Source organism: Hydra vulgaris, chromosome 10, assembly GCF_038396675.1.
Source record: "Hydra vulgaris chromosome 10, alternate assembly HydraT2T_AEP".
NCBI lineage: Eukaryota > Metazoa > Cnidaria > Hydrozoa > Anthoathecata > Hydridae > Hydra > Hydra vulgaris.
The window spans coordinates 20,490,922-20,505,061 of NC_088929.1; the positions used below are offsets into that span (position 1 = coordinate 20,490,922).

A 14,140-nucleotide genomic window follows, 5' to 3' on the forward strand; every position below is an offset into this window, starting at 1 on the left:
TGTTGTTTTGTCCTCGGTACAAGAAGAAGCTCTGAGTGACGGAATATTGACTGCTACTCTGATGCTTAATGTATGACTCCATCGTTTCGTGAAAGCTTGATACCATTATTGTCCTGGTATGCCGTTTGGTGGAAACAGATTACTTTGATTTGTAGACACCAAATAACCCCAAGTAGTGCAATGACATCTGCAAACGGTATGTCGAATCTCCAATTGGCAAAACTAATAAATACAATGTCGATTTTTTCCTTCTGTACTTTAAGTAAACATTACAAACTAAATTACACTCGTAAATAACTCCGTACCGCAAGTAAACTAGATCCTAAAGTACACTCGTAAATTGTCGGTAGTCACCGAATATATGGGGGTTGCGCCGATTACACGTCCGCCGTTAAGTGTTAAGATTTTTTTCTTATAACTTTGTTCTGGTGCATTTTTAATGATCATGTTATAAAAATAAAAATAGAAATAAAATTATTTATTAATATTAAATTAGCTAATTCAAAATTAATGTTTTTTTTGCTTACTTTACATTGCATGTATTTGGAAACTTACAATTGCTAATAAAAAAACATATCATATGTGTGTGTATGTACGCAACAAACAAATGCATGCAAGGATATAAACATAAATACATATATATATATATATATATATATATATATATATATATATATATATATATATATATATATGTATATTCATATATATATATATATATATATATATATATATATATATATATATATATATATATATATATATATGTATATATATATATATATATATATATATATATATATATATATATATATATATATATATATATATATATATATATATATATATATAAACAGTATTGGACAAAACATTTGCAAACAACATCGAGCAATGCTAAAAACTGTGGCTAATTTTTCATGTCTTAAAAACGAAACGAACTATACTACCACAGCAAACAGCTCAGGAGTCTGGAGTCATAGCATGCCATGACATGAGCAATCAGCTGACAGGTGACAGCACACAGGCAGAATTTCGTTGACAAGTGCCATTTTGCAGCGGACAAAACAAGTGCAACTTTTTTGGTTTGTTTCATATTCTTAAGTCTGGTCCGTGTCAACGTCACGGAAGTTTTTTAATAATTAAAGAAAGTATACAGAAGCTTCCAGAAGTCCACATCCAACCAAGACGTTGTGTTCCACAGAGCATTATTGTATCATCACAAGGTAAATGTAACACGGTAAGCCTTGAGAAGCGTGATTATTTATTTTTATTATTTTTATGACTTCAAGTGCAAAAATGGCTCCCGACAGTCTTGGATTGGAACTAAGAAAGAAAATTATTGGCGGTTACGTAAGTGGAATGTCACAAAAAAGTATTTGTGATAAATATCGCGTGAAAAAATGGACCCTATCAAGACTATTTACGTTAATGCCATAAGACCGTGAAGCATTGTGGAGGCAATGTAATGGTCTGGGGTGTTTTTCTGCTAACGGTCTTGGTCCAATACATCGAAACGATGGAATAATGGACCGTTTCATGTATAAAAATATCCTGAAAGATGTTATGTTACCTCATGCTGAATGGAATATGCCAATAAAATGGGTTTTTCAGCAAGACAACGATCCGAAACACACTGCAAAAGTAGTCAAGCAGTGGTTTCAAGACAACCACCTATCGGTGATGCATTGGCCGCCTCAATCTCCGGATCACAACCCTATCGAGAACCTGTGGGAGATCGTCAACCGCAGAATTAATCGTAAAGGTGTTCGTAATAAGGATCAACTGTTTGAACAAATCCAAAAGGCCTGGGCAGCGATTCCTCAAAGTTTCATTGATCACCTGATTGAATCTTTGCCTCGAAGATGCAAGGCTGTGATCGACAACAAAGGATTCGCCATGAAATATTGATAGCGAAATACAGCTTGGTCAACATTTTGTCGAGTTGCACTTGTTTTGTCCAGAAGGAAATCAACTTTTTTTAATACTTTTGATTAATTTATTAATTTTCGTGTACAAATAATGAACTTTGTGACGAATAAAACTTGAAGAACTTTGTCTCTAAACATGTAACTATGTAACAGTTATTTCTCTAAATTGAAAAATGCAGCACTTTTATATAAAGAAACTAAATTAGCATTATTTGGTTGCACTCGCTTTGTCCGATACTGTATATATGTGTTACGTAATACCTTATTATTAGTATTATCATATTTTTATCAATTTCTATTAAAAGTTAAGTTACATTTATTTATTTTTTATTTTCTTTTTTCTTTTTTTTAATGTTTTTTATTAGGGATGTTTTTTGTTATTTTTATATTTAAATTTTTATTTGGAATAAAAAAAATTCCTTATAGTTGTTTAACTTGATTATAGGAGATTTTAGATTTATTTTCAAAGAGTGTTCGTTGTTTAAATTTATTAGTGATTTGTTTCTGGAAATTATTTTGTTAAATAAATAGGGACCACGATATGTAATTGAGAATTTTGACAGTCTTGTTGTTTCAAACGGTTTCTTAAAGTTGTCTGTTGCTCTTGCATTGTCATTATATTATTTTTAAAAAAATGTGCTGTAAAATGTTCTGGTACCAGATTTATATAGACCAGAAAGTATATTTTGATAAATATTTATTTGAAATATATTTAGTGCGTTCATTTGTTCCAGTAAGGGTTGAGTATGAGTAAATTTATATTTGTTGTACACTGGTCTTGAAGCGTGTTCAATGTCTTGAAGCGTGTTCAATGTCTTGAAGCGTGTTCAATGTCTTGAAGCGTGTTCAATGTCTTGAAGCGTGTTCAATATCTTGAAGCGTGTTCAATATCTTGAAGCGTGTTCAATGCCTTGAAGCGTGTTCAATGTTTTGAAGCGTGTTAAACTACTTTTTATATAGTTATAACCATCTTTTACCATGAGGCTTAAAAAAAAGATAAAACGAGTTGCAAATCAAAATATCGGTTTGGTAAGGAGTTCAAAGAACAAGAGCAAATACGACAAAATAGCTAGAACTATGCTGGTAAGTACGTTTATATAATTGCTGATATTTTTACATTTAATGATGACAAAGGAAACAGTGGTGAGGTTTAGCGTTGTGGAGAGTCCAGGGTGACGAGAATGGGGCGATAGGGGTTGGGGATGGCACATTCACCCCTAGAAATCTTTTCGAGAATCGCACTTGTGATAAATAAATTTTATTGATGCTTTTATGTGCCTTTATCATATCTATTAAGTACGCCTAAGATAATATCTAAATAATCTAAAGTTTGGATTTGCTAAGTTAACTTTGGTTAATAATTATCGTTGAAAAAAAAAAAAAAGGAACCATTTAATATTTTTGCAATAGTTTGGTTATTCAAAAATATATTTACGCTATACATATTACTGAAAGCAAGCATGAAGAAAGAATTTTTTTTTTCTGCTAGTTTATAAATAAATTTTTCTGCGAGATTTCATTTCAAACAGATACAAAACATTCGGTGGACGTTTAAAAAATATCATACGGACTTGTGTCTATAAAGCGTTGTATTGATATCTTACGGACGTCTGTGCCCGCTGAGTTGAAGCAAAACAATTTATTGATAATTCAAGTCAAGCTCACATTCGATTAAAGTTAATGTCAACCCAAAAAGATATTGTTTTATCATTCTTTATCACAAATAATTATTGGTAATATTTAGTCTATCGTAATATTAGAGTATAGACAAGTTAAGAAAAGATGTTGTCATTTATTTCTTTATTAAAAATGGATGTATATCTTTCATTTGTAGTTCAGTTTTTATTGCTGGAGATGATGATGCATACATATTATTGAAAGACGGGCCGGCGCGAATAGGCTTCAAGTGGGAAGGGTTTCCATACGAGTTTTTGCCGAAAATATTTTTAACACATAAAAACAAATCTAATTGCTTCACAATCTTGAAATTGTTAATTTATAATTTTTTGTTTTTCTCCTTTAAAAAATAAAAGTCTTTACCATTTATAAAGCCATTGTAGTTTTATGAATATGAGTCTTTGTACAGTCACTGTAGTTTGAGACACTGAGCTATGTTAAAAATGCATTGATTGTGTACATTATGATTATAAAAGATATTTTTTTAAACAAAACGTTTCCGTTTTGTTTTGCTGTAATATAAATGCGTGCAAATTCGTAAAGCAAGTATGTAAACGATGATTTGTTGTAACCTAGTTTTCTTTTTCCGTTTAAAATAAACGCAGAAATTTGTAATAAGAAACGTATGTTTTAGGGGATGCCAGTTGACCGGCTTAGGTAGCGAAGAAAGAGAAGGAAGGGGTGAGGTGGGGGTGGGGGTGGGGAGAATTTGCTCACTCCTCTCCTCCTACCATCTTCCACGCTATATGCTCAATCCGCCACTGGAAGAAAGATATAGTTGAAGAGAGTTCTGGACTTTTCCACCATGTCTTTATTATTTTTTAGATCTGCAAATCTCAAGAGCAACAATTGCAAATATTTTATTGAGTCTAAAAATGACAACTATTTTGACATTAACTTTGTCAATTTAGACGTATTTTTATAGTGATTATATTGGTTAAAATTTCAATGATTTCAACGATAAAATACTAACTGATGAAGTGATAATATCTTATGCAATAAGGATTGTGGCTAATGTGCTGAAACACATAAAAGCGCTAAAAGCTATATTTTATTTTTCTCAGTGTTTTTTTATTATATGGAGTGGAAAAAAAATTTATATTCAAAGTTAGTGTTTTATTATCATTTTTAGGCATTGCTCTTTCATTTCCATATATTTATATTTTATTTCTATGTCAAAATTGTTAGAAAATTACACAACTTCGATGCCAACATGTTGGCATCTAGATTTTTACGCAATACATATTACTGAAAGCAAGCATGAAGAAAGAAATTTTTACAAGATTTTTAAAGATTGTAAGTGGGTTTTTAAAAAGACATCCAGACCTTTCAATTAGAAAGCCTTAAGGGTTGTCTTTAAATCGTGTTTATGGTTTAAACAGCAGATCTGTGAACATTTCATTCAATGATATAGAAGTTGTTATGAAAAGGTACAAGTTTAAACCTCATCAAATTTTTAACTGTGATGAATCAGGCATTACAAATGTTCATAAATCTATTAAAGTTGTAACAATAAAAGGAAAATATTGTGTTTCTTCTGTAACTAGTGGGGAATGACATGTAACGACAACTGTTGTTTTAAGCCGCTTAAAACTTTTTATAATATATAATGTGGATCATGGTTATATGAGCATCCTGGACGAAAATAACAATTGATCAACTTAGAGTTATATTCTCTAATGCATATTATAAAGCTGCCTCTGTAGAAGTTGCCTGTTCTAGCTTTCGTACATCTGAAATTTATCTTTTGTGTCGGGATATTATTCCAGACATTAGGTTTAATCTTGACAAAAGCTCTAATGTCAACTTACATAAACCTGATAAATTGATTTACAAGTTAATTCAAGCACCTAATTACCTTTGTTGTAAGGATGTTCAGAAAATATTGGTTTTAATATAGTAATACCCTACTTTTCTAATATTTTAGCTATTTCAAAGATCACTTTATTACCAAGAAAAGGAGAAGAATCACAGATAATAACAACATCACATTATAGAAAATCACTATTTGAATCCTCTGAAAAATCTAAAAAGTTAAAAGAACAAAAAATAGAAAATAAATGGGCATTAGGAAAGGGTGAAGAAAGAGTTAAAAGTTCAAGTGTTGAAAACTGTGAACGTTTTTGTAATGGATTATGGTGTATGGCTGCAAAAGTATTGAAGCAGAATCAATGTTTAAAATTTACAACTTGGACTCATTCAGACTGATGTTGATTTCAGTTAATACTGGTGAAGCGTTATGTGATTTATGTGACTAGTGACAGTGTGTTTGATTATATGACTAACTAGAGATTATGTATTATATTTGTTTGATTATATATTATGTATTATTAGCTGTATTATATTATAAAATATTTATCTTGCTAAACCTCTTGAAAATCTGTTTTGTATATCATAATTTATTTAAATTACTTTTTTAAAAAATCTGTCTCACTTTGTCCCTCATAGCGGGGAAAAATGAGACAGGATAGGTGTTGTCAATAAATGATCTCTGGTGACCAAACCACTGCAATTTTGCGACTCATATTTTGTAAGGTTATAGTAGGATGGTAGAAGATTCGAAAAATATCAAGTTTTTTTTCAAAAGTTCTTAGACGGTCTGTATTAGATAAATTAGAGCTTAAGTGCCTCATATTGCCCCTCGTTACCCTAAGTGAGTATTCCGTAAAATTGCTTCCTGATTTTTAAGCTCTTTCAAATTCTCACTTCGCAATTAAATAAGTGTACTCTAAAACAGTTGGTAGCCAAAAGACGTTGTGAAATATTTTCAAACGAAGGCTTTTGTTTTAACACCAAGTTTTTTCTTGAAATAACGAATATTTTTTGAGTCTGAAGCAATACGAAAGAAAATGTTTAAATGCTACCTTTTGAAAGCAATTGAAACAATGTGCATATAGCGGCCATGGCGCAGTGGTTAGAGCGCTTGATTTAGAAGCTTGGTTTAGAAGCTTTTGGTTTAGAAGCGCTTGGTTTAGAGTGTTCAAAGCAAGCTATGGAAATCTTTCGCGTCATCGGTAAGAAAGGAGGCGTGAATTTCATAAAAATTAAAATACTCTGAGACACGACCGTTAGGTTTTCTTGGGGCACCTAAAACAATAATTTAAAAAACTTAAAAAATTTTTCGCGGGAGTGTTTTTCTTAGGAAATTAATTCCTTAAACCCAATTTTATTTTTTAACATTGTTTCAAAGTAAAAAAAGATAAACGGCTATTTTTAATCACGCGACATATTTATAGAACCAATGAACAACTTTCTAAATGTTCAGTTGACGTAAGCGTCACGTCACGTTTACATTTTTAATGAATTAAAAAAAAATTACTTTAGGAGATAAGTATATTTTTAATATTTAAGAAAAAACACCAAAATCCTATGAATCGAGATTGGTTACATAAAAAAATATTGTAAATATTGATAAAGCGGGTGGGTTTTTATAAAAACAAGCACACAAACTTTAACTTTTACATATAAATATTGAATTTGTTGATCTTTATATAATTATAAGTGATGTCAAATTTTTTAAATATCATTTTGTTTTATTCAGTTAATTCTCTTTAATGAAATGCAGCATATAAAAGAACAGATTGTTCTCAAAACAGATGTTTATCACTGACGTAGAATCTAGTTAACTTGATTCTACGTCAGTGATAAACATAACTAAATTGCATAACTAGTTATGCAAAACAAACAAATCAAATTGGAGCGTTTTTATCTTTACTTTAAATTCTCCTTTTTTTAAAAAAAAATTTAAACTACCAATTAATAAAGTAAAACAAGTAACATTTTTTAAGTTTATATTTATTAATAACATCAACAAAAAATCTTTTTTGTTCGACAGTTGAGGCTTGTTTTATAAAATAAAACTTATTTTTTATCGAATTAATAGTGGGGAATTATTAGGCGTTTCCCAGTGACACTAATGAGTTCACTCGTTTGTTTATAGTTATTTTATTAACATATGGCTGCAAATATATTATTTACAAATATCATCCTTTTTATATAAAATTCAGAACCACAAAATATTATATTAATAATCTTAAATACATGTAATTACGTTGGCGTAATTTTCCAATACCTTCACTAAGACCGCATCGCTAATGTTTATATTAAGATACAACCGCTAATTGTTGTTAGTATCTTGTTAGACGTGATTCACAACAATAGAAATCTTTTTTTTTCTATTTCTTTTTTATCGATTTATACTGATTAATATGGATTATACTAAGAATAACTTTTTTAATCGTTTTAAACCCTTAAAAAAAGTCTCATCGATTTAAACTATTTTTTCGATTTCGAAGTAAATGACTTTTTCACAAGAAAGCATTTTCAGTGGGCAACTTTTGAAAACAGATAAAATATCATATTGCGGAAATCCAATAAAATAAAAAATCAAACTTTTGGTCGAGCTAGTAGGAAAATTTCTTCCGCTCCATTTAAACAATTGTGACGCAACATAGCATGTTACGATTTAAGATATTTTAAGCTCATTTCTTTTATTTAAAAAAAAAAAAAAGTAAAAGCACTTGTATCCATTTAAACATTGTTCATAAAAGAAAAATACAACTAAACACGTGTGTTTATGGCAACCCATAATTCGTAAATATTTACATCTGAATTCAACGCTTTAATAGAAAGAATACATCCGTTCCAAGTTAACGCGCATTTTATCTGTAAAACTTATACATTAAAAATTAGCATTTTAAGAACGCTTTAAACGTTTTTGCCCAGACATATAGGCGTCATGAGCTTATTCTCTAATCAGCTACAAAGGTCCGATTCATCTATATGAAATAAAGAGCAACATGGAATGGCTGAATATACTGCATTAATCCCGGCACGTTTTTATATAGCGTAAAAAAAAAAAAAATGATAATTTATAAATAAAAAGTTTCAACAAAATTTTTATAAGTAAATTCTTTTTTTAAACTTTCAAGTAAATTCTTAACAACAAATTCTTTTTAAAACCTTAAAATCTAGTTCAAAAGTTATTATTATTATTTTTTAACGTGAATACTTAACATTTCAAAAAAATCAGCAATAAAATATTACCATTATACTCAGTATTTTTACCTCATTCATTATATATTACATATCTACATTTTCAATATATACATATTTACAGTTCCAGCATTATATAAACTGAAAAATCGCGTTTTTTAGTTAAAAAATATAATCAATTACAAAATACTTAAAGAAGTTTTAAGAAAAACGTTTATATACACATAAATACCTTTAATATAGTTCTACATATATTATGCATGCTTAAGTAATATACTTACCACATATAATTGTATACAGAATGAAATAAGGGTATCTCAGAGACACAAGATAAATTATAAAACAATTTATAATAAGATGATTTAGGTACAAGATAAAAAAAAATCTTTCTATCATCCCGAAAAAAATTTATCACTTTGAATATCTATGACAATCCCCTGATAAAGAATGAATTGTCATATAACAACAAAAACAATAAAAACTAATAACAAAAGACCGCAAAAAATGGAGTTTTCTTTAAACAGAAAACTTTTTTTGAGGCATTAATACTTTTCAGAAATGATTTGACCACATTAGAACCTAATGTACTATATACAACCCACATGGAAATTAAACAATCATTCCCAACCGTTTTCTTTAAGCATATGAGCCATTTCAATAATATATTTCCCTTCTTTATATTTTTGACTTCTTTCAAAAGCATGCTCCTAAAACAATAATATGTAGAAAGTAATAATATATATATATATATATATATATATATATATATATATATATATATATATATATATATATATATATGTATATGTATATGTATATGTATATGTATATGTATATATATATATATATATATATATATATATATATATATATATATGTATATGTATATATATATATATATATATATATATATATATATATATGTTGAAAAATTTAGCATTTGATTCAGCGAAAAGTTACCTACATATTTCCAACCAAGTGCAGTTTTACAATTTTCACAATATATATCTGCAACTGCATGTAATCCAGTCAGTAATATTCGCTGCTCAGCAGGACCACATACAATATTAAGTCTATATAGTAAAAATAGATATACGATAAATTCATATATACTACAATATGATTTGGTATGAAAAATAAAAAAAAAAGAAAGACATGACTAAATAGAAATAAAGTTATACGATAAAAAGTATACAAATTATTAAAAGGTTTTACAATAAATTCAGTCAGAAAAGTTGCTTACACCGAATTGAATAAATATGCTCGGCCTCTGCTTCCTTGAAAACACTAATTAGAATAAATTATATATATATATATAAATATATATATAAATATAAACATATATATATATATAAATACCTCTTAAAAAACTATAAAAACAAATGACCAAATTAAACTTTCCCCATTCCAAAGAAATTTATTTAATAATTACTTTCTGTAACTTCCCATTAAACAAAAAAATATAGTAATTAAAATATTTTTTTATAATAATTTATAACTTCCTGTAAAATATTTTTTTCTATAAATTGAATTTTTTTTTTGAGATTTAGTAACTCTTCCTGATGATCCAGCACTGGTGAAACTTCAAGTTGAAGAAAAAAGTTAAATAAGTATTTTTTACTAATTTTTATATACATATATATATATATATATATATATATATATATATATATATATATATATATATATATATATATATATATACATATATATATATATATACATATATATATATATATATATATATATATATATATATATATATATATATATATATATATATATATATATAATTACTTTTTTTACATATTATGTTTTAGGATGCTTTTGAAAGAAGTCAAAAATATAAAGAAGGGAAACCAGATAATATATTAAGGATGCAATTTCCTAAAAGTACGCATTAATCCTTAAAATGAGTATTTCATTTTTTCGGAAAACTATGAAAAAGTGAAGATTAATGAAAAATAACGACTGCTGCCCTAACCAAAACCCTTAATCAAAGTAGCAGCACTATTTGAATGTTCTCACTATTTAGTCAGTCATATATATATAAATAAAAATATATATATATATTTATATATATATTAATATATATATATTAATATATATATATCTATCTATATATATATATATATATATATATATATATATATATATATATATATATATATATATATATGTATATATATATATATATATATATATATATATATATATATATATATATATATACATATATGTATATATACATACACTCATACATACATATGTATACATACATATATGAATAAATATTTATTTATAAGTTTATCATAATATATGACCACAAAATTTTTTTTGCAATAAATAGTAAATGTCAAATAATCACCCATCTATTTAAATTGTAATTAATAGTCCATCAAACCATGAAAAAATGTAAATCAAGACATGAAAAAGTAAACAAAAGTTTGTTGGAAGACATCAACAATAAAGTAAGATTTTTACCCCATCTTTTAAATGGTTCAGCAACAAACATGACAAATATAATTTATCCATCATTCAAGAAAATAATTACTTTTGATTGAAAATAATAGTATTTGGGTCAGAATAATGCAATTCCTTAGGTCATACAGAGATGATGTTCTTTGCTGTTTAAGGAACTAATGGATCGCAATCCAAAAGAAATAATAAAAATCCTGTTTATCTTATTAAGAATAAGTTTTAATTAATACAAACAATAAAATAAAACTTAAAAATTGTAATTGTTACTTCAGTTAATTAAAACTATATATTAACATTATTTCTAACTAAATTCTTAATATTATTAAATTTATTTCTACTTTATTTACACTAACTGATCCAAAAACAAATTTTATTGAAAGAGCCACGTTTCTTTATAACAATGCTTCAGCAACAAGTTGCTAAAAGAAAATGGTTACTTTCAAACAAAAACTTCCCTCAACTAAAACAAAACTAAATGTTATTTAGTTTAAGCCTCAGTTTGCACTAAAGATAAGTATGAATGTTATAAGAAATTTTTTTAATTTTCTTTAAAAGCATTTCAAAAACACACACAGTTTTCACCTTTACCAGGAATAAATTCTGAGGAACTTAAAAACAAGCTTTTCAAATAAAACTTTTGCATAAAAAAATATTGATAAGGCACAGCCATTTAAACCTGAAAAAAACTTGAAAATAATCTTTTTTTATTCACAACTTAAAAGTTATTGAAGTAACAGTGTATTATAATAGTATTTTTTTATGTATTATTTTTTTTTGTAGCCTTAGTTGATTTCTAATGTTTTATGAAAGTTTTTTTTTCTTTAATATTTTATATATATATATATATATATATATATATATACATATATATATATATATATATATATATATATATATATATATATATATATATATACATATAAATATATATATATATATATATATATATATATATATATATATACATATAAATATATATATATATATATATATATATATATATATATATATATATATATATATATATATACTCATATATATATATATATATAGAGAGAGAGATATATACATATATAAATATATATATAACTATGAATAATACTGTAATAGCCTGCTGAAGGGATTTTTAGTACATACATCAGCATGCTGCCGCAAAGAAGTGCTACATCAACTAAGAGTTTGGCATGGGGCAGCAATTTTTTTTAATTATTTCTTCTTTTTCTGAAAACGCTGTATGATATAAGGGTAGGAATAACTATTATAAATTTGTTAACTATATATGATATAGTAGATATATATATATATATATATATATATATATATATATATATATATATATATATATATATATATATATACCACACACACAAACATATATATATATATATATATAAATATATATATGTTATATATATAAATATATATGTTATATATATAATATATATATAATTATATAAGTAATCCTTCAGTTAAGCGACGTATATTAAAATTACTTGTTTGCTTTTTTGCGTTTGTCACAAATACATCTAAGCAAGAGTTGATACATATCTAATAGGTATGTCTGATGTGACACACTCTTCCAAAGATTAAAAAAACGCTTATTTGAGGGTCAGGATCAGGGTTAGCTTTTAGGGATATTATCAAGTTATAATAACCTAACCTTTATCTTAAACCAATTTGGACCAGCCAATTTGATAAAATCTGATAAGGATCATGATTATGGTCAGATTTTAGGTTGTGGCTGGTCCAAATTGGTTTAAGACAAAGATCAGGTTGCTATAACTTGATAATATCCCTAAACCCTAACCTTGATCCTGACCATCAAATAAGTATTTTTTATAATCTGTGGAAGAGTGTGTCACATCAGACACATTTATAGACATGTATCAACTCTTCAGATATACATCTGTATACATCTGATATACAGATATACATTGTGATAAGGGCAAGAAAGCAAATAAATAATTTTAATATACGTCACTTAAATGAAGGATATATATATATATATATGTATATATATATATATATATATATATATATATATATATATATATATATATATATATATATATAAATATATATATATATATATATATATATATATATATATATATATATATATATATATATATATATATATATATATATATATATATAGGCTAATAATCTTAAAAATAATTAATATTCTTAAATATATTTTTTAATTATTATAAACATTTATTTTGTTACCCAATATTTTTATCCCTAAAGTAGAGTTTTACCTTTGAAATAAGGTCGTCGTGGTTAGCAAGATGTGCCCTACAGTGGACACAGCTATATTTCCTAAATGCAGAATTCGGTAAATATGCCCGGAAAGTTTTTACCATTTTAAACGAAAATTCTTTATAAAAAGCAGTTAAATTAATTCTTTTATTTTGCCTACTTGTTCAAGTCTCGCGGTTTTGCTTCTGAAGATATTGTTTATAATGTTTATTATCAGCACTATTCATCCATGAAACTTTTTTATCATCCAATAGAATGTCAAGCTAACAAAAGTTGGCAAGAAGCTAACCAATTAAAATTTGTAAATTTACTGAAAGTCATTATTTGAAAGTACACATTTCGAAGAAAAGCATAATAATTTATTTGCTGTTATCGTTACGTAATTTTTATACTACTTTAATAGTTATTAAACGATTTAATATTTATTAACTTATATATATTTATAAATATTAATTCAACCATTTAATAATAACATTTATATTTCAAAACTAAGTTATTTTGTTAATTTTCATTTTCAACCAAAACATCCTGATATCCTGTTTTTGTGCAGTTTTTAATGACGACATTTAGTGTGTCAATAAAATATTAAAAATTCAATCACCTTTTCCGCTCTAAAGAGAAAGTTCGAAAACAGGATAAAACTTTTTCAAAACACTTCAACTTCTAATGAAACGTAATAATTTATAGATTTGGAAGTTTGTAATTTACTTTTAACTGAAGATTTAAGTGGAGATTTGCATCTTACTTTTAAAATTTTTCGCATTTCTTAGACTGTTTTAAAGCTTATTTGTTAGAAC

At 26.4% G+C, this 14,140-nt stretch overlaps 1 protein-coding gene across 1 annotated transcript; it reads right to left on the bottom strand.

Annotated features, from left to right (window-relative positions):
* Positions 1 to 8,134: 8,134 nt before the first annotated feature.
* Positions 8,135 to 13,686, bottom strand: LOC124816652 (protein yippee-like 1). Its single transcript, XM_065807466.1, has 4 exons — positions 13,343 to 13,686; positions 9,844 to 9,887; positions 9,565 to 9,673; positions 8,135 to 9,307 (listed from the first exon to the last, which is right to left on the bottom strand). Exons 1-4 carry the CDS (start codon positions 13,445 to 13,447, stop codon positions 9,218 to 9,220), a joined length of 348 nt encoding a protein of 115 aa, XP_065663538.1. The 5' UTR covers positions 13,448 to 13,686; the 3' UTR covers positions 8,135 to 9,217.
* Positions 13,687 to 14,140: the final 454 nt, after the last annotated feature.

Excerpts from the sequence above, each read along its gene's own strand:
- LOC124816652 (XM_065807466.1), bottom strand. The coding sequence starts at position 13,447 with ATGGTAAAAACTTTCCGGGCATATTTACCGAATTCTGCATTTAGGAAA. Across the intron at positions 9,674-9,843 it reads GCATATTTATTCAATTCGGT|ACTTAATATTGTATGTGGTC; the intron begins GTAAGCAACTTT and ends TTTACTATATAG. Across the intron at positions 9,308-9,564 it reads CTGCACTTGGTTGGAAATAT|GAGCATGCTTTTGAAAGAAG; the intron begins GTAGGTAACTTT and ends TTATTGTTTTAG.